Source organism: Pediculus humanus, genomic scaffold, assembly GCF_000006295.1.
Source record: "Pediculus humanus corporis 1103172107724 genomic scaffold, whole genome shotgun sequence".
NCBI classification, from domain to species: Eukaryota; Metazoa; Arthropoda; class Insecta; order Psocodea; family Pediculidae; genus Pediculus; species Pediculus humanus.
In genome coordinates this window covers 43,085-65,363 of record NW_002987327.1, presented here as the reverse complement: position 1 = coordinate 65,363, position 22,279 = coordinate 43,085, and the positions used below count along the sequence as shown (strand labels likewise).

At 24.9% G+C, this 22,279-nt stretch overlaps 3 protein-coding genes across 3 annotated transcripts; all 3 read right to left on the bottom strand.

Annotated features, from left to right (window-relative positions):
- Positions 1-3,144: 3,144 nt before the first annotated feature.
- Phum_PHUM317860 (Exportin-7, putative) lies at positions 3,145-8,678 on the bottom strand (the record flags this gene model as incomplete). The annotated part of the gene is made up of 19 exons (XM_002427367.1): positions 3,145-3,372; positions 3,450-3,709; positions 3,801-3,939; positions 4,056-4,267; positions 4,358-4,487; positions 4,580-4,800; positions 4,886-5,033; positions 5,124-5,241; positions 5,386-5,458; positions 5,571-5,798; positions 5,875-6,071; positions 6,154-6,326; positions 6,419-6,685; positions 6,812-7,012; positions 7,151-7,375; positions 7,471-7,637; positions 7,780-8,020; positions 8,283-8,428; positions 8,618-8,678. The coding sequence occupies 19 exons, from the start codon at positions 8,676-8,678 to the stop codon at positions 3,145-3,147; spliced, it is 3,435 nt and encodes a 1,144-aa protein (XP_002427412.1).
- Positions 8,679-10,911: 2,233 nt separating this feature from the next.
- Positions 10,912-14,062, bottom strand: Phum_PHUM317850 (F-box/WD-repeat protein 1A, putative; the record flags this gene model as incomplete). Its single annotated transcript, XM_002427366.1, has 9 exons — positions 10,912-11,094; positions 11,239-11,428; positions 11,513-11,775; positions 11,860-12,041; positions 12,179-12,341; positions 12,439-12,532; positions 12,608-12,794; positions 12,865-13,090; positions 14,009-14,062. 9 exons carry the CDS (start codon positions 14,060-14,062, stop codon positions 10,912-10,914), a joined length of 1,542 nt encoding a protein of 513 aa, XP_002427411.1.
- Positions 14,063-14,823: 761 nt separating this feature from the next.
- Positions 14,824-21,614, bottom strand: Phum_PHUM317840 (aldose reductase, putative; the record flags this gene model as incomplete). Its single annotated transcript, XM_002427365.1, has 7 exons — positions 14,824-14,860; positions 14,952-15,046; positions 15,134-15,293; positions 15,365-15,612; positions 15,693-15,896; positions 18,196-18,363; positions 21,540-21,614. The coding sequence occupies 7 exons, from the start codon at positions 21,612-21,614 to the stop codon at positions 14,824-14,826; spliced, it is 987 nt and encodes a 328-aa protein (XP_002427410.1).
- Between the last annotated feature and the right edge of the window lie 665 nt (positions 21,615-22,279).

Sequence of the window (22,279 nt, the reverse complement as noted above, 5' to 3'; positions counted from 1 at the left end):
AAAAAAAAAAAAAAAGGTATGCCTGTCAATACAGCAAAATCAGAAATTAAACTTCCGCTACATCGAAATTCTGGAATGTTTTCAAATGTATAATAAATTCCAACATGCCATGGAAACATTCCAGGTACGGCTTTAAATCCATTTATTATAAGACTAATAAATTTATCACTTTTACCACATTCTAAAAAAAAAAAAAAGAAAAACAACATTTAAAATATTTTTTTAAAAAATAATAAAAATAAAATTTAAAAAAAAAAAAAAAAAATTTTCGTTGCTGATAAATAATTACCAGGTATACATTTTGTTACACTCGAACTCCACGTATTATTTGATAAACAATTAATTATTTTATTTTTTTTATCGATTTCGTAAAATTCATCGCAAATAATTTCAGCTCGAGTTCCAATCGGACATTTAAAAACGCAATCGTATTTTTTTGAATTGTAAATGTACGTTACAGACCCGTGATTTGAAAATAAAAATGGCCGACATCCATTCGTTTCGTCACGTGACGTCACAGAGTTCCAAAACAACAACACTTGAAAAAAAAAAAAAAAAAAAATTTGAATCTATAATTTTTATTTAAAATAAATAAATAAAATAAATCTTACCGAAAAAAATATAAGCATTAATAATAATAATAAATTCCATGATTTAAATTATTATTTTATTATTATTATTATTATTATAACGAATAAATAACTTTTATATATGGTTAAATAATTAATTCGTAATCACGTAAAAAAAAAAAAAAATCATTCATCGTTAAATAACAATTATTCTTTTTTAAAAAAAAAAATTAATTAATAATCATTCTTAGAAATAATTAAATCAAAATATTTATTTATTATTATTATTATTATTTCTTTTTAATTAGCATTTTAAAGTCATTAAATCCAAAAAAAAAAAAAAAAAAAAGAGAAAAAAAAAAAGGAAAAGAACAAACACGTTCTAAACATAACGTATTCAATTGCACTTATTTATTTCATTTAAAATCAATAATAAAAATTATTATTATTATTATTATTTGTTTTAATTAACATTTAAATGAAAATTTATCCTTGGAAATTTATTTGTACTTAATTTTTTTTCTTATTTAATAGCTATATTTATTTACATAAATCAAAAAAACGAATCATTTAGGTTACTTTAATTATTATTATTTTTTTATTTTATTTTATTTTTTTTCATTTTAAAAAATTTCAAATTAATTAAAATAATAATATTAATAATTTATTAAGCAATTATTTATGATAATTAATAATTATGTGTGCGTTCACATAATGTTAATAATAATTATTTATTTATTTATTTATTTTATTGGGATTATGTGCATTTACATAAAGTTTTCTTCTATAAATTTATTTATTTTTTTTAATATGAAAATAAAATTTTGTTTTATTATTATAAATAAACAATAAAACTTTTCTTCTGCTTTTCTTTTCTCTTTAAGGTAAATTTAAATTTATTTAATTCACCCAAAAAAAAAAAACAAAATCAATTAACAAAATAATGATAATATTTTTTTTATTGTTTTTTTCTGCCATAAATAATTTTTTACAATGTTTACTATTTATTATTATTTTCATCATCATCATCATCATCATCATCATCATCATCGTTTGATAATTTAAATAAATTTATTTATTTTTATTAAACAAGAATATATAAATAAAAAAAAATATTTAAATAAAAATTATAATAACTTTAATAAATTTGTTTTATTATTATTTAATACATAACTTAAGATTTTTTAAATATATTTTAAATTATTTCACATGTATAATTATTAATTAAAATATTTAATAATTTTATATAAAAAAAAAAATTGAAAAATAATATTATTATTATTATTAAAGCATCATCATCGAAAAGAAAATTATATTTTTTTGGTGTTGAATTTATTTTCACGAACGAAAAAAAAAAAAAAATTATTAAGATTATATAATAAATAAATAAAAAAAACGAAAAAATATTTTTTTTATGCCCTTTACATTCAATCAATCAATCATTTACATAAGAATTTATTAAATTTTTTTTTATGTAAAAAATATATAATTTATTAATATATATCAATATCATTCATTGAATTTATTCATTTATTAAAATAAAAAATATTTAAACTTTTTGAATGGATTTATTTATTTATTTATTTATTTTAAATAATAATATCTTATCAATTTATTAAATAATCCCGTATTTAAATAAAAAAAAAAAAAAAAAAACTGTGATTACATAACTGATTAATGAAAAATTATTATTATTATTATTATTATTATTTTCGTTATAAGGTAACAACAATATTTTTATCCTTAAACAAAAAAAAATTTAATTTGCAACCGGATTTGTACAGTAAAAAAAATTTTTTTTAATTATTAAATGCTTCATGTTTATAAAGGCTATTTTTATTCCGCCATATTTGTTTTTCTTTTTGTTTATAAAAAAATCGTATTTAAATGAGAAATAAAAAAAAAAAACACTAAAAATTTCTTTTTTTTTATTTAATTTTATTTTCGTTTAACTTCGTTTTTTTAAATCGTCTTTTTTATTTTATTTACAAAATCTTAATTTATTTTATTTCATTCATTCATTTCATTAAAAGAATATATTTAATAAATGACTTCATTTTATTATTACTTGTTTTGGGTATATAATCAATCTTTTTTTTTTTTATTATCATTATTTATTACTGTAGGTATCGCTCGTTGAAGAAACCAATATTTCCTGGGATTCTTCAACCTGTCAAAATTAGAAAAAAATAAAAGGCTAATTCAACTCAAATTATATATACATACAATTCACACAGGAAATCAGAACTAATATTTATATATATATATATTAAAAAATTTAAATATTCTGTCGACTCCCACGTGAGAGAGAGAGAGAGAGAGAGAAAAAAAAAAAAGAAAAACATAAAATTTTTTCCACGGCAAACATTGGTGATGTTAAATATTATTATTATTATTATTATTTTTTGCTAATTAATTTTTTAAACTACAGAATATGAAAAAAAAAAAAAAAAAAAAAAAAAAGTAGTGATTAGGAATGGTATTTTTTTTTTTTCTCCTCCTCCTCTTTCGATACATAATAATTATTATTATTATTATTATTATTATTTAAATATTGCCGCTAATACGTGGATCCCTATGACGTTACCATGTCGCAAACTGATGCCGCTGGCATATTAGGACCTTTTAACGATTCATTTATATCTCTTCTAAACATTGATAAATTTTGTGTGAATCTATCTCTATTTTTCGTCTGTAAATTCCTTTCAATACCGTCCATCAGACTTTCGAACCACTGAAGCATAGCAGCTTGCTTGTCTACGGGTTGATTTCGTATTATTTGTTCTCTTAATCCGTTAAAATACTGAAACGTTATTATTATTATTATTTCAATTCCATTATGTATGAGGTAAAAACCTTATTAACATTTGACCATTTTACCTCTTCGTTAAGAAGAATCAATCCTAAAAGTGGTCTGGACATGGACCACTGATTCTTACAGTCTTCGAACATTATCACATTGAGTACAGTGCTAAGAATTCGCTGAAGGATTTCCGGATGTCTTTCTAGAACCTGAAGGAACATATCGTTGGACGCAGTCAATCCTCTATGAGTCTTTTTCCCTTTCATTGTTAATTGTTTAAATAAATAAGTCACAATATGATCAAGAGTCGCACAGCAACCGGTGCAAATCATTGTATCTAAAATCACAGATAAAATCAATTATTAGTATTAGGTGAAAGTAATTATAAGTTCATTGAATAATAGGAGGTTTTTTTTTTTTTTTTATACCTAAAGCTGTGAGACCTTCCGATATCGATGATAATATGTATAAAAAAGCATTAGGCTCAAGTGTTGATAAAAAACTCATATGATCCTGTGCCAAACATTCTAGTAAAACGTAATACGATTGAGAAAGCTTTGGATAATCCTAAAACGCAAACACATACGAGAAAAATAAAAAAATAAATTTAAAATACGAAACACGGTTTTAAAAAAATTTAAAATCGCGGATTATCTTTTTTATTTTTATTTTTAATCACTGACCAATAAATCACTCAAATTAATGGACAATAATAGTTTCACAAAAGTGTTCAAAACATTATTCAAAGCTTCATCTCCGTACAACCTAAAAACTGCAAAATTAACATAATTCCCGCAAAAGGCCGCTTTTAACATTGAAAAACAAACAGCTATCCCTTTTAATTTTAATGGATATATTTGATCTTTTGATATTTCTATATTTAATATATGACTCCCTGAAATTTATGATAAAAATTAATTATTTAAAATCATCAATTACGCTTCTGTGTAAATTTGTTTTTAAAATAAATTAATTAATTAATTACCGTAACTACAAATGATTTTACTCGCTTCTCTAAATAACAAAATTCCATTCGGCGAAGATACGTCAAACTGTAACCTTTGAGATCTGTTTTGAACCAATTCGGCAAAAAGTTTTAAAACTGGAGTAGTAACCTAAAACAAAAAAAAAAAAAAAACATTATTCTCATTCAATTAATTTAGAGAAAAACCAACATTTTATTCTTTGCTAATTGAATTCTCATTACCTGAGGATCATGATACCACAGTTCCATGGCATGTAATAATATAGAAGTGTAATTGGGATAAACCCATTCGAAAAACATCATGTAAGATATTTTCGTATTGAATGCAAACGCTAGACCTCGAATATCTCGAGCTAACCCAATAAGTGCATTCTTTGCTTCTTCGGCCACCAATAAAGGAGGTTCGGTCGAAGCCAGCATTGTGCCTACTGATTCAAATGTTGCTGTAAAACAAACAAACAAAATAACATTAATTCCAAAATTAAGACAAACGATAATAAAAAAAAATAAATTTGGTAAAAACCCTACCTGTGAGGGGTAACATAAAATTCTGAAATCTTTCTTCATCTTCTCCCAAATCAACCATGAGTAATCTACCTAATGAAGTGTAAAACATTGATCTGCATCTCATTTCGCTAACCGCAACGTTATTACCCAAAAATGGAAAGTGTTCACTCTAAATTAACATTAAAAAAAAAAATTAAAATTTTACACACGTGTATAAATTTATTTTATATTTAAAATGTTTTTTTTTTTTTTTACTTACGGTATGATTATTGAGCATAAACTGTACTTCTTCTAGTTTGACAAGCTTTCTAACACAACTATAACCGACCGAAAGATCATTTAACAGTTGAAGAGTTTTACTAATAATTTGTTCACTTCTTCCCCAATATTTTAAATTTGTTATTTTAAAAATTCAAAAAAAAAAAATAAATAAATAAACCCAATATAAGAATTTAAATAAATAAAACAAATAAATAAATATTTAAATATTTAAAATTACAAATTAATAAAAAAATAATTACATTTTTTTAATGAACCCACTTAAAACAATTGATTCATCACTAAGACCCAAAACTTTTGACAGCCTTTTATAAACTTTTGAATTTTTTTGAATTTGCAACCAAAAAAAAAAAAAAAATTATTATTAGTAAAATTATATCATTTTTTAAAATAAGGTTTTGAAAAAAAAAAAAAAAAAAAAAAAAACTAACCTGATCTCCAACGTAAATTTTTCTGAAATGTTCAAAAAAACTAAGCATGGCTTGCTCTAATTTTTCACAGCCTCCTTGGGCTAATCGAGAATCAGTTAAAGTCATTAATTGAAGGACTCTGCAAACTAATTCTCCGTCCATAGTATCTAATTCGTCATTGCTGCTAAACGATACTCTCCCAGCTATGGCTGATCCAATTATATATACAAGCCATGATAACCTCCCTAAAAAAAAAAAAAGGTACGAGAAATAAATAGTTGTGTTGTAAAATTTTTAATTTTCCTCTTTTTTTTGTTTTACCTTCTTGTATATTCATTTCGATAGATGAAGAAGAAGAAGGAACTGTTAAAGATTCTTGATAAGCTCTTGCAGCCTGATCAAATAACTGCACTAACAAAGAGCAAGTCTTCTGATATTCACATCGACCGATCACAGACAATTGTTCCAATTGCTGTTGCACCATTCCTAAATCATTGAGAGGATCTTCTAATCCCTCCCTAAAATTAACAAGTTTTATTATTTTTGGTAAAAATTTGAAACGAAAAAGAATAGAATGAAAAAAACAATCAAAAAACGAACCTGATTACCACGCCAACGGATTCCAATCTGGAGGTAATATACGCTTTTGTAACTTCAGGGGTATAAATATCAAGCAAGTGAGGTTCTTGCGCTTTGACATACGGTACGGATGCCACCATACGTTGCCACAAGCTAAGAAGATAGTGAACACTGTTTGGGGCAAACTGCCACATCTGTAAAAAAAAAAAAAAATTTATTAGATTTTAAAAATATTCATGTAAGTCAAAATCAATTGAGTACTAAGTTTAAGAAAAAAATATCACACCTGTAAACTTTCCACTGTAAATTTTGCTATTAACTGAATTGCTTCAGGATAATTATCAACGGTTACGAGTTCGCCAAGCTGATAATTTGATTTTAGCCTTGCCAATAAACGGCAAAACTCATGATAGTTACTCGGATCACTAAGACCTTGAGGATTCTGAAGTATATGTTTTACTCCATTGACAAGGTGGGTTAAAAATTTAGTTCGTTCAGAATTGGTAAAAAGAGATCGCCTTACTGAAGCTAATTGAACTAGACAAGACAAAGCCTGAAAAAGCCAAAAAAAAAAAAAAAAAAAAAAAGTAAATTAACTAGTTTAATTTAAACATGGGGTTTTTAAATACATAAAGTTATTTTTAAAAAATAATGAAAAATTACGTAGTTTTGTACGTACCAACGAAGACAATGTTCCAGGCAAGGAATGATACAAATCGAAAAAAAGTTTTAATGTTGAAAAATCAAGAAAAGCTGGCCTCCAACTGGTAGGTATTTGAACAGTACAAAGATCGTCTGAACTTTCGTCGGGCGACGTTCCAATAAAGTCAAAAGTTAAACAATTGTGTGCTAACCTTAATAATTGAGTCACTAATGCGTGCTGTAAAAATAAAAAATTAATTTTTCATAAGTAAATAATTAAGTAAACAATTTTTTTTTTTTTTTGAATAAAAATTAGATTTTATTAAACTGCAAGTTAAGGTAAATAACTCCTACTTAAAAAATATGGTTTACCCACCTGAGCTTCATCATTAAAATTTAATGTTTTGCAGTTTTCTCTTGCTGTTGTAAGTAATGAACAAGAGAGTTCAAAAATTTCATATAATTGTAAATCTCGAAAAGAAGTTGCTATCCTCCTATGTTTAGCCAAAGATCTATTGGCATCAGATTCAGATACTTGATTCATTTCACAAACTAAATGTGATAATAACTGTACACCAATCATGCAATGCTCAACAGAGCCCTGAAATAAAAATACATAAGAAAATTTATTTTATTAAAAATTAGTACATTTTCTGATTTTTTTCAAAAATTAAAATAAAATTAATTTTTATGTACTTGTAAAAATTTAGAGGTATCACTAACTACATTTCTAAAAACATACTCTTCTTTTTCACAATCAAACCAGCCTAGCTTTGTTATTTTGGCAAATAAAGTTACCAGTGCTTGAATAACAAAATTTGGTAATTTTGGACGAGTTGCTAGATAATTCAAAACATAAATGCCTGAAAAATACAAGAAGTAAGATTAAAAAAATTAAGATGAATACAATAAGAGTAGCAATCATTTTTACTTATAATAACTCATGTATATTTACAAAAAAAAATTGAAGTTTTAATAGTTTTTAATTGTAATTAATTAACTTACGAATATCAATTCTTTGTTCCCTAGTAAGTCCCTGTGTACTCCGAGACACAAGTCTTGTAAGAGTTGTTGCTGCCAATAATTGAGCATAACAAGAATCTCCTCTGGCCAGAAGAAGTTGACATTTAGTGAGAGTGTCAGGAGCATCTTGGAAGATCACCAGTGCTTTTTCTGCTTCAGCTCTATTAGCAGGATTTTGGGATTCATATAATTGCTTGCACAGCAATTCTAGTTGTCTTACCTCCTAAAAGTAAAATTTAAAAATATAAGTAAACAAAATTGTATATTTAATGCATGTGTTTTTTTAAATTTTAAATTTATAGTTTAAAAGTTTTATTAATAGCATGAAAAGTATTGTTTTTAAATTGTGAAGCCTACGAGGAAAAACATTTGATTGAAATTTAAAATTCGGTGTATTTTACATTGAAAGTGTTTGAGAGAGAGAGAGAGAGAAAAAAAAAAAAAACAAATTTGTCTGCCTAACTTGAATATTTAAAATAAATAACTTTAACAAAATCCCTAACACATCTCGCAAAAAGACAATGCAAAAGTATATCGTAAATTGTAGTAAAACATAAATAAGCATTTAAATAAGAATGACTATTAAAACAAATAAAATTATATTTCGGGACGCGTCTCCTACAACTAAATTCTATTAAATACATATATATACAGTTTTATAATAATACGCAAAACTTGACTTAAAGTAAAATTGAGCCTCATTCTTTGATTATTCTATTTAATTGAGTTTTTTTTACTCTAAATAAAAATCTAAATATTTATAACTAGAGAATTAAACATAAATAATTACAATTTGTTTTTAAATTGAAAAAATTCTCACCTGTTCCTCCGCCATTTTCTGGTTCACATTTCGACTTTTCTGTGCTGCACTCTACAAACATTATTATTTTCATTTTATTTACCAATGAGAATTCTCCATTAATTTATAATTAAATCTATTTCAGTTAAAAAAAAAACATTGAAGGCATCCTGCTAAAAAAAAATCTGCAATGTTTTAAATAATAAAATTTTTTTTTTCACGTTAAACAAGTAAAAAAAACTGAAAACTCTTTATATATTTTGTTCAGAATTGATTTAAAGGATATTTTTTGGATGCCAGAAGAAAAAAATTTTTTTATTATATTTATTGTATACCTTGATTAATTATTTATTACATACAGATAACTTATCTCGTATTTAACTTATCTTACAACTTTAAATTTTTCTTTCAACGTTTAATATTTAATTATAATTAATAATTTTTCAATTTTACATTTACTCTATACAGTAAAAATGTAATGTTGACATTAATTTTTTTTTTTTTAAATTACCTCGATAAACATTTGCCACTTCGTATTAACACCTTGACAATTAATAAAATGTTTTGTCTTGGTATTTTTCATATCAATATAATTATTGACTTTTTTTAATATTTTTAATATGAAATCTTTTTTTTTTCTCAATTTTTTCAATTATTTATGTTTTTATACAATAATATAGCACAAGATTTTTAAAAAACCCATAAAAAACTAATAATTTTTGGCAAATTTCTCAAATATTCAATTTTTTTAAAAATACTTATCGCATATTACTAGTTATTTATATTTATTTGTTTAAAACAAAAAGTAAATAATAATTTGATTGTAAAAAAATTTTTTTTTTGGCTAAGAATACAAAAATAAAAAATAAAAATAAAAACTTGTAAAAAAATTAAAAACCTATAAAAGACTTTATACAGTGACTACATAGCATTATTAATACCTAAAATAAATTAATAATTTTTAAAGTACTATTTAAATACCAATTTGGCTGTTAAACTATCTTTTTACTTTAAATTCAAAATTTGAAAAAAAAAAAAAAAAAACAAAAATTGAAATATTCCACAAAAAGTTTTTAAATAATCAAACCACCGATGATTAAAACCTGAAACCTTTTAGCAGTTTTCTTCTGGGGGGAAGGGGGAAAAAAAAAATTAAGGTATCTTTGGTCCCTTTATTTTTTGTAAATTGATATTTTAAATTTATTTAAATTTTTTTTTTTTTTTTTTTACTATTTTTCATTTAATTAAAAAAAAATTTAAGATAATATTAAAAACTAATTAAACTTAATTTAAAAAAAAAAGTTTTTAAAGTCTAATACTGCATCGCGCCATGAAGCAACTTGCATTTTTTTGTATTCTTACTCTGCTGATATTAATTAAAAATTCATTAGCACTATTTTACATCGTCAAAGTTAAATGTGCCCAGTAAATTTAAATCGAAAAAAAAAAAAAAAATTAAATTAAATTAGTTTTATAGTTTTTTTTTAACGACAAAAAAGATGATAAAATTGGGGTGTAACTACAATTTTCATTTTGGAATTAATTAAAAAAAAAAAAAAAAAAAAACACTCATGTAATAACTCAGGCCCAATTTGCCACTCAAAAAGCACTCACAAATGTAAATTATTGTTTTGTAAATTCTGTATATCATCACATCACTGTAACAATTATTATTATTATTATTATTATTATTATTATTATTATTATTATAGTTAAAAAAAAAAAAAAAAACTTACAAACGAATAATCATTATAACGATTTTTATAAAAATTACAATAAACATAAAAATCGATAATAATAAAAACGAATTTTCACTCCATCACTGATATTTTTTTTTTTTTTTTTTTTTTTTGACCCCCTGTTCAGTAAATTAACAGAAAGACGTTTTTTTAATTACTAATAGTATAGATAAAAAAAAAAAAAAAAAAAAAATCACTAATTTTATTATTGAAAACGTTGAGATGAAACATAACCTCAACCATGTCGGTTTATGATCACAGAAAAAAAATTATTTTTTCACTGATTTTATATAATACCTATATATATATGGTACTTTATCATAATTTTCTTTTTTTTTTTTTTCTTCTTTTTGAAGTAGGAAGCCTTTTGAATTATTAGTCAATTGTTAAAAAAAAAAAAAAAAAAGGTGACTTCAACTGTAAATGAACACTATTGATTAACTATTGCTACCAACTGGGAGACCCGTCTTCGAGAGATCGTCATTCAAAGGCTGTGCATAATACATGAAAAAAAAAAAAAAAAAATGTTTAGTAATCATTCAAAAAGTAAAAAAAAAAAAAAAAAGGTAAATTTGTTTATTGAAAGAACTTACGAGAAGGAGATCTGTGACCAGTGGCTGCTGCATTAACAGGGCTATTCAGTACGTTATCAGTTGGAATAAAGTTTAAAAAATCCCAAATAAGAATTGTATCGTCATGTGAGCTGGACACTATTTGAAATTCATCAAACTGTAATCGAAAAACTCTTCCAGTGTGCTCCTAATAAATAAATAATGTTCAGTAGTGTTTATATCAAATATCACAAGCATAATCTTTAATGTTGACAAATTAAACTGATAAATTGATAAACTGTGCATTTAAATAGCATTCCAGAATATTTTAATTAATGGGAAATATACGTACGACTAAAGTTCTTAAACATAAAGTACTAGCAGGAGCTCGGGGATCCAAAGCTGCGACCAAATCCCAAACTTTTATTTTTCCATCGTAAGCTCCAGATACTATTCTCTTAGTGTCAAACCTAATACACCGAACTAATTCTTCGTGACCCTCAAGAACGCGAAGGCAAGCTCCGCATTCGACGTCCCACAGTCTAATAAAATTCAAAATTAGTTTATGTGAGTTTAAGATAATTAATATGATAATGTAAAAAAAAAAAAAAAAAAAAGTGACTTGCCTTATCGTGTTATCAGAACTTCCACTGACAACAAACCTATCTTTGTATTGTAAACAAGCGATTCCTCTTTTGTGTCCATTCAGAGTACGAACAAATTCGCACGTGGAAGTATTCCATACTTTGATTGTACGATCACCCGAAGCACTTACGATGTACTTTTCGTCAAAATCTACCACATTAACAGCCGCACGGTGACCAACCAATACAGTCCTTAGAGTCATTATAGTCGGCGCTGTCATGTCCCAAACGGCAATGGAACGATCCTTAAAGTATAAAACGGATAATTATGTTAAATATAAACTGTTGCGAAAAACAATTTTATTATCATCAATTAAACAAATACCAACTTTTGAACAAGTCACCATCATGCCGTCATTAAAACGCAAGTGTAAAACAGCTTCACAATGGTGAATTAATGTACTGACCATTTCACCTGTATTAACATCCCACACTCTAACTGTCGAGTCACTGGACCCACTAATAATAACTTTATCATCGTACTGCAAGCAAAGTACTGAACCCGTATGACCTGTTAACACCTAAAATAATAAAAAAAATAACATATTTTTTTAAAAATTAAAATTATTAATCTCATCAACTATTAAAACCTTGTTAGAAAACAACAAAATCAAGAAAATTAAAAATTTTTGTCATTTACTTTAACACATTGTAAGGTTTTTCTATCCCAAATTTTAATGGTATTATCCCTAAGACCGGAAACAATTTTTTGATCATCATACTGAAGACAGTAAACACCCTTAGAATTCTCTGATCTACAATTTATTCTCTGTAATACATGTCGTCCCATTCGCCAATTCTGCTCTATACTCTATAAGTTTTAGAATTTGAAACAAATTAAATCATCATCTTCATTTTAAAAAAAAAAAAAAAAACAAACAATTTTACCAGAAAAAATTTTCACTTACATCGATATCTTGAATTATTTTAGGGAATAGAGACCTATAAAATGAATTATGTGGAAATGTTTCTCCAGGTTTAGGTTTAAATAAATATTCAATCCTAAAATAATAAATCATTAATTAGAGAAGTGATCATACTTTAAAGTAAAAAAAAAAAAAAAAAAAAAATGCATACCATCCTCTTCGCTCTGCTAATCCTCGCCACAAAGAATCTGTTCTTACTTTTCTCTCAATTAATTTTTTCCACAACATTCCTTCTGAGATCACTCTATACCATTCTTTGCACACTCTTTCTGCTGAATATAGTGATTCTGCATCTAAATATGATAATATACACTCTGCTACATGATGAAGGCCTCTCTCTAAATTTTCAAAATTTTATTATTATTTTTATGATTTTTTGTGTTAATTTTTTTTTTTTTGAATTCTTACTTGGTAATAAGGAAATAAAATCTCTTTGTAACATTGGCTTTAAATATGAGTCTATATGGCCATGCTGATAATGACACATTCTTGATAACAGATGTTCTACAAATTCGATTTGATCTTGCTCGCTCCATTTTTCAAAAAATTTAATACAGCTTTCCCTTTCTGTTACATACTGTGATGAAGGTTCCTTTTTACGAGATGGATCATACAAAATAGTCATGGGACTAAACTAAAAAAAAAAAAAATTTGTAATATTATAAAATAGCACAAAATCATCTTATTAATACTTTATAATAATAATTTCATGAAAAAATTAAAAAAAAATAATAAAATAAAAATAAATAAATATAACTGCAAAATAGTACAAAATTAGATTTTTTATGGCCAATAAATAAAAAAATTTTATATTTCTTTCTTTTAAATGGCAAACTACTTTTATTTTTAATTTAAAAAAAAAAAAAAAAAATCAAGCATTAACAAAAACAAAGAAAAATTTATCAAGTATACAATTTTAAACTTAAAAACCATTTTAGGTAGTCAAGTTTATAAAAAAAAAAGAAATAAATTTATACTTAAAAATCATATAAAAAAAGAACCATATTATATTTTAAAATAGAAAAAAAAAAAGCAATTATCTATACAATAAAATGCATAAAGTAAAAAATAACTGTATACTAATAATTACATTAATGGTTAGATAAAACATAACAAAACATATATGTTTATAGGCTTGACATATTATTCTTAGAATTCAATAATATTAGGATGAAATAAATTAAATTTCATGCATATAATTTTTAAATAAATTGTCCCAATTAATATATCTTTCTAAGATTGTTAGTAGTATTTTGAAAAAGTCACAGTAGCTAAGAAAACAATCAAAAATTTAATTTTCTTGTTTACTTTTAAATAACACAATGTGTTACAATTAATAAGTCTTAAACTCGAAAAACAGTATTTTAAAATATAACTTTTTTGTTAATTCCCTTAAAAAGTAACACAAAACAAATATTCACATAACTAATATTTTGACAGAAATATAACTTAAAATAAAACAGTATTTTTAATACAAAATGGCGAGAAATTATGACCGTGGTGCGACCCACTTATTAAAAATCTACAATGGAAAGTTAAATCCAACACAAACCTGTGTATTTGAATTACCATCTCCAATAATCTTATCTGTTTCCATTTTCATCATTTTTTATTTTAGTTAGAAAAACACTATAGATAAAATAAAGGGTCCATAAAAAATTAATACAGTAGAGGAAGTCAATAATCGGTGACGTCACTACTATGAATTATCAAAAATTATTTCGCCACTTTATAAATTTGTCGCCAATACGTACAATCAAATGCCACGACATAAAATTATTTATTATTTGTTTTTTTTTTTTTTAAATTCAAAAATTATTATGCTGTAAATATGTTATTTTATTTTTTAAACATATTGAAATAATTTAAGAAGTTTCTTAAGTAAATAATTTTAAATTAAATGTGTACAAGTTTTTTAATACTTGAAGTTTTAACAGGTTTACCATCGGCCTTTTATAATTCTTTTTTTTTTGGCTAAATTTTAATTCGGCAGAATATGAAAAAAATATATGTAAATATTTTTATTTTATTAAATTAATAAAAAACAATTCAAAAAATAATTTTGAAAATTTATTAATTAATTAATTACCTGTACACACATTTTAAAGTATTTCATTTAATTTTTTATTTAATCTGCAGAAAGCTAACCTCTAAAACTCCGTGCAGCTAATATAGTTAAAAAAGGAATATTTGGTATTGGTTAGGTTTTATACTTTCCTTATTATTTAATTTAAAAATATTTTTTTTTAAATTTTATTATTCTAATATCTAAAAAAGCAAACACAAATTTTTAAACAAATTATGAACCACAAAAAACTTTTCTAATTATATCATTACTTTTTATATTTATATCTGCATTTGGTAAATTCATTTTGAAAATGGGTTCTCCGGATGAGTTTCCAAACTGAAAACAAACAAAAAAAAAAAAAAACATTTTCTTATTGTGTAACAGTCAGTGGCTATTAAAATTATTAAATATATAAATTAATAATTACTTTTTAAAAAATTCTTCCATTTTTAATATTCTGGTTTTCTTATCAAGGGCTTCCAATTGTGACATTTGTTCCGGCGATAATTCAAAATCGAAAATCTGAAATTATATATATATATATATATATATATATATTTATTAATTATTATTTTTTCTTACATTTCAAATAATTTTATAAAAACATACATTAAAATTTTCCTTTATTCTGTGCGGTGTAACACTTTTAGGAATGGTAGCAATTCCTCTTTGAATAACGAATCTTAAAAGAACTTGAGCCGCAGTTTTGCCAACTTCGGACGCAATTTGCACGACGACCGGATTCTCAAGTAAACTGGGAAGTTCAATTCTAAAGAGAAAAAAAATGAAATTTTTAAATTTAAATAATTTTTTTCGTTTAACTAAGTTTATTTTACATACTGTGAACCGAATTGTTCAAAAAATATTTTCGATCCGGGTGTTCCCAACGATGAATAAGCCGTTAATGTAATATTATGTTTTTTCAATGCTTCTTCCAATTCTCTTTGCTGATTATAAACATGGAGTTCAACTTGATTCGTAACGGGTTTTATTCTTGCTATTTCAACTATTCTATCAACTTGTTCAGATGAAAAATTTGAAACTCCAATCGATTTTGTTTTACCCAAATCAACCATCTCTTCCATTTTCTACGAAAAAAACGTCAACGTCAACATAATCCTTCTTCTTCTTCTTTTTCTTAATAATAATAAAATGTCGTTATTTTCACCTTCCATATTGCTATCAAATCTGTAGAATAATCAAAATCGACTGTTTTATCCGGTTTTAACGGAAATGTCGTTTCATCGTCGACATATTTTAATCCAAAAGGAGTATGAATCAAATATAGATCAACATAATCCAATTGTAATTTCGAAAGTGAAAGATCCAAAAATTTTTGAACATGGGATTCTCTATTACCGATGTTGGGAAGCTAAACGATAAACAATATCATTATCATTATTATTATTATTATTATTATTATTATTATTATTTATTTTTTAAATAATAAGCTTAAATCCAATACCCAAAGATTAGATAATAATTATAATCAGTTAAATCTTCAAAGCGTCTTTAAAAAAAAAAAAAATTCTCAGTGTGATGTGAAAAATAATATATATATATATATATTCATGATTAATAAATAATTGGATAATTATTAAAAAGTTTATTTATTTAATTGTTTAATATTGTTTTAATTGTTTAACCTTGAACGTAGTAAATTATTTTATTATGTATTAATTTTTTTTGAAAGATCCTTGAAAAACGCAAAAAGTTTTTCACGGAATGAAAAAAATGAATTCAAAATTATTATTATTATTTTGTTTAATAACTTCCGGGAATTTCGAATATATTTGCCCGAAATTTATTACGTGTAAATCATCGATAACAGAAAAATCATGTCCCCAGGGATATTTTTATAAAAAAAATGTCAACGTTGGTGGATGTTGTCCAGGGTGTGTAAAACTAAAGGGTAAATTATATTTCATATATTATTTAATATTGAATGAAAAATTCTGTTTATTTTATGAAAATAATCGATGGTAATTTTCTTCATTATTTATATTAAAAAAAAAGGAACTCGAATAAAAAAAGAGTAAGAATAATAATAATAATAACAACACAAAGAGAATAATTTAATCGAACACGCAATGATTTCCTTTTTTTTCTTTTTTATGTGCGTAGAAAATCTTTTTATTATTTATTACAAACGATTGTTTTTTAATTTCTTTTCCCATTAAAAAAAAAAGAAAAAAAGGAAAAAAAATCGATTACAACGCATTTTTAATGTTGAAAAATTCTACTAGTGAAAACCGTTAAACATTAAATGAAAAATTCTCTCTCTCTCTCTCTCAAAAAAACACAACAGGAATAATTGGATGTTTTAAAAGTTGAAAAATTGATAAATTTTTCTTTTTTTAATGTAATTTTCCAGATGAAAATGAATTTTGTCTCAAATCCAGCGAATGTCAACCTGGATTAAAATGTGGATACGAAGAAAAATGCGTCAAAGATTCGACTCAAGGTGCATATAAAGCTTCTACTAAGAAAAAAATTTTCCTATTTTATTTATTTATTTTTTTAAAAATGTTTTTCCCCCTCAAGCATGCGAATATTATAAACGAACGGATAAAATTTGGACGAATAATAAATATTGGGAACCACAATGTCTTCCCAACGGTGGTTTTGCCCCAAAACAATGCAAAGGAGAACGTGGATTTGGTAAATGTTTTTGTTCTGATAATATTGGCAATAGAATATTCGGAGAAGAAAAATGGTTCAATGCAGATAAATATAACATGACATGTGGTGAGTATGTTTCGAACAAACAACAACAACAAACAAACAAACAACAAATTAAATTCTTACCATGCAAATTTTTTTGTTATTTAAAATCCTTATATACGCCATGATTTTTTTCTTTTTTTCTTTTAAAGAATGCAGTCGTTTCGTAGATGAAATTCATAAAATAAATGAAGAAAAAAAATCAGAAGTGACCCTACATTGTGATAATATTGGTAATTTCGAACCTCTTCAGTGCGATCAAGATGTTTGTTGGTGCGCACATACCATAACAGGATTTCCCTATACTCTTATGGTACCGTTAAAAATGATGACATCTTTACCATGCTGTACGACGGTTTCGTATTATTAACGTACAATTATTTAAAACTCTTATTAACGATTTTTTTTTTTTTTTGTAAACGCAGATAATAAAAATAAAATCGGAGAACAATATTATAAAAAATGCGATAGCGAACGTAATGTTATAGAAAAGGCAAAAGAATTATTGCGAAATCACGGAACCGTTAAAATAACTTTACCCACGTCAAATTGCAACCACGATGGCAGTTATGGAAGAGTACAAAAAATAAAAGAAAAGTAAGTTTTTCTGTTTTTATTTTTTCTTTTTGCAAAATATTAATAATAATTATTTTATATTTGTAATCGATTAGGACTCGGTGCGTGTACGTAAATAATAAATTGCTTACTTATGACGTGCCGAAGAATGGTGGTACCGATTGTAATTGTGCTTATGACAAACACGTTTACGAAATGAACCAACAGCAGGTACCATTTTCATATGAATGCGAACCTAACGGAAATTATTGCACAAAACAAATTTTCGATCAAAATACGTATTGCGTCGATAAAGATGGTTTTATTTATTCAAACGATTTAAAAGATTGTCGGTTAAGTTAATTTATTATTATTATTATTATTATAATTACCTTCGTCACAATGAAAAGATCTTCTCTTTTGACTTTTCCCTCATCCAACCATCTTTTGAGTACTCTTCCGACAACGTGTTCATTTTTATAAACGTAAGCAGTGTCGATATGACGATAACCAGTTTCCAAAGCACAATCTAAAGCCGCTTCTAATTTTTCTTCATCGGCCTTTAAAAAATAATAATAATAATAATAATTTTAAAAATAAATAATTAATAAAGTAAATAAAAAAGTAGAGAAGAAGAAAAAGTTTTTAAAAAATTATTTTATTTTTAATTTGCTTTCGTTCAATGATATTTTTCGATTTGTTGTCAATTAATATCCACAATGGAGTCAGTATGAGTAAACATCAGTAAAATAAAAATTTTGTATAAAAGTTACATACATAACATTATTTTTTTTTGATTTTTATTTTATTTTTTTATACATTAAAATGTTATTTATTTTGTGAGTGAGAAAAAAAAAATAATACATATTATCCAAGGGGATTCGCAAATAAAAAATCGAATTAATCGAATTTAAATTTTATTGAAAAATTTAAATGAAAAATTAAAAATAACAAAACACAATTTTTTGAAATCGATCAATCAATCAATCAATCAATAAATAAATAAATCAAATTAATATTTTTTCAAACTGGATAAAATAGACGTTAATAGAACCGATTCTATCGGATCATTTCACGGCTCTACACATTCTAAGAGTGATACAAGTACAAAATTTTCCCTTACCGGATCGGGATCATTCAACACCAAAGAGGGAACCGCATCAAAATTTCAGTGGAAAAGCCAGTGGCAACATATTTTTTTTTTTTTGGCTTATACCATTTCCTGGACATCATTTTTAACCATCGGCTTTACCGAAAAAGACCATAATATTAATTTAATTCAAATACTTATAACGTACATATTTTTCGGATGTCCGACCATATTTGTACAAGTTTTCATCGGACAATTTACACAAAAAGGTTGTCTTGTTTTCGGTGAAATGATGCCAGTGGCCAACGGGTTAGGATATTTGTTTTTACTAAATACTTTTTTGGAAAGCGTAATAAATTTTCATTTTAGCGTTTTTTTTATATATTATATTTTTGTATCAATGTTTAATCATCCGTATCCACCTTGGATGAGCTGCTTTAGCGATTATTACAATTATACTCCAAATTGTATCGGCCTCGATGAAATTGATCAGTGTCCTATTTGTTCGTCGGAAATCGAGTCAAGAAAATCTTGTTTTAATTATAAAACGGATGAATTTTCCGCTTGTTTGTTTTATAAACATAGAGTTATTGAGTTTGGAACGAGTAAAGACCCGTGGACTTTACCACCCGTCATGTACATAATACACATGTCCATATCCTTTACCATAGCTGCCGTTGTTATAGTTAAAACGTTAAAAGATTTAGACTCTACAATACGTGTTGGAAACGTGTTTATTCTTACTTCTTTAACCGTCATGATTAGTGTAATTACTCTTTCATCGTTTCGAATACAAGGGATTTTATTATTTTTCAATACTCCCTGGAAATCATTTTTCAATCTGGGAACCTGGATAGAATCAATAAAATCAAATATAATCAGTTTGAAACTTTACGAAGCGGGTAACGTTTTATTTGGGTCTTTTACTCCCGTCACTGTAAACACAGGGATTCGATCCAGCTATCTTTGCATGGCCCACCTTTTCTCACTTGTTGTTTACAGTATTTTCGCATATTTGCTCATTGAAAATTTATATTGTCAATTGGATACAAATCCCGCTCATTACGAAGTATACAGTTTGGACGATCTCATTTTTTGTATTTATCCCGAAGCATTAGGTTTGCTAGCGGCAGCACCCGTTTGGGGAAGCTTGTATTTTATTATTATTTTTATAGTTACTCTACAAACGGGAGTTCTTCAATTGATTATAATTGAAGGATCCCTAAGTGAAGAAATTATAAGTTCTTCTTATTATATTTACACTAGGTTTTTACTTCTTTTACTTGCTTTTTTATTATGCTTATTTTTAGGAGTGAACACAGGAGATTCTTACTTGCCATATTACATGTCATCGTTAAATTTATTAAGGTTATCAGCTGTATTTTTCTTTTATTGTGTTTTAGTACTCTACGGATTTCAAAGATTATTCGACGACATTTATTTCCTATTAAAAAACCCTCCTTCTTGTTTCTACAAGACTTCCTGGTGTATGTCACTATTCATATCAGGCACTACATTTTTCATTTTTTTTTATTACAAAAAGTTTACAAGACTAGTTGATTACATTGCAATGGGATGCCTAATATTGTCTCTCGCTTTGGGGTTTCTCGTGAAATTTATTAAGTATCTTAAAGCAAGGAAATTAATGTCCATGTTTAGGCAAGCCGAAAATTGGGGTCCATCCAGTACTGAATCAAAAAATAATAGGAAATTATTCAATCCACGTTACGAAGTACGATTTAGACGAAGAGTTGAAACGTGCAAACACAGATGCTTGTTAAATAGTGTAGTAGTAAAAAGAACAGTTGACAAAGAATTGTCATTGGTTAGTAATGTCCTTTTTGAAATGGAAGAAAACGAAGAAAACAGAAGAGTGAAAATAAAAGAAATAAGACAACTTCAAAAACACAGGAAAATCATGGCTAAAATTTTAGCACAAAAGACGCGAGAAGATTTTGATTTGTTATTTACAGAAAAACAAAATTGAACACATTTTTTCTCAAAATAATTTTTTAAGTATATATAATATTATTATTATTATTATTATTAATTTTTAAGTTTACTTGTACTTAAAACAAACCTTGAATATTGATTTTATTCTTTTTTTTTAATATATATATATACATAAATTTAATTTTAAAAAAAATAAAGTTCTACGTCTATGGTTTAAAAACAAAGAAAAACTACTACTATTGCAAAGCATTAGGATAAAAAAAAATTTATTTTAATAATAATAATAATATTTTCCGTTTTGCTTTTGTCAATTACAAGTTCTAACACTTTTATTGAGTATATTGTTTTTCTTAAAAAAAAGTTTTCATTTAAGAAAAATAAAATATACTCTCAAGTCTCTCTCCCTATTAAAATTTTTATATAGTTATACTTTTAACATACAGGTATTGAAAAACCTGAAATTGAAATGGTTTGAAAACAAAGAAAATAATAATAATAATATGCATATTATTATTGGTTTCAAGTATTTTATGAGTAATAATAATACTTGTCATGAGCATAATTATTCATAGCTAACAATTAATTTTAATAAAATGATTTTTTTAGGTATTAAAATAATAATAAAATACAAAAATGTGATTCACATTATGTACATTATTACTTTAATATTGCATAATAATAATTTTTATTTACCTGCCAGGTTCCATAACCAAGAATAGGCATTTTCATACCATTGGACAAGGTCAAATCAGTCACAGTGGTGGACATTTTGAAATTTACTGTAATAAATAAATAAATTTTCACTTAAATATACATAAAAATAAAAATTTAAATTAATAATACATTCAAAAAACTTATAATAAATAGGAGGTAAATTTTTATGTATAAATTTACAAAAAAATTATCAAACTACTGACATTACAACATTACATAAAGTTATATTTACTTACTTTAATTATAAATTATTCAAAAGCTATATAACAACTATATTTTTATAGAGAAAAAAAATAACGTTTGTTAATAATAATAATTTAATTTAATTTAAAAAAAAAAATAATAATAATTCAAATTTATATAAATTTTATATCGCGGCTTTTGATTAAAAACAGTCAACTAACGGAACTGATTTTAACATTAGCCAACCACACTAACCGACGCAATCGGGGAATTGTAAATTACGATAACCTTGGTTTTTAAGTTACGCTCATGTTTAACTTATGTCAAAGCGTAGTATTTGAATATTGATTCGTCAATTTCTAATAAATATTTCAAAATTTTTTTTATACGTTCCATGTAAAGTATAATTAAAAAAAAAAAAAACACTTGAAAAAAAAATAAATAAATAAATAAATAATTTTTTTTTTTTACTGGGTTATTTATTTTATTTTATTATTCATTCACTAAATTTTCATTTTTTTTTTTTTGAATTACAA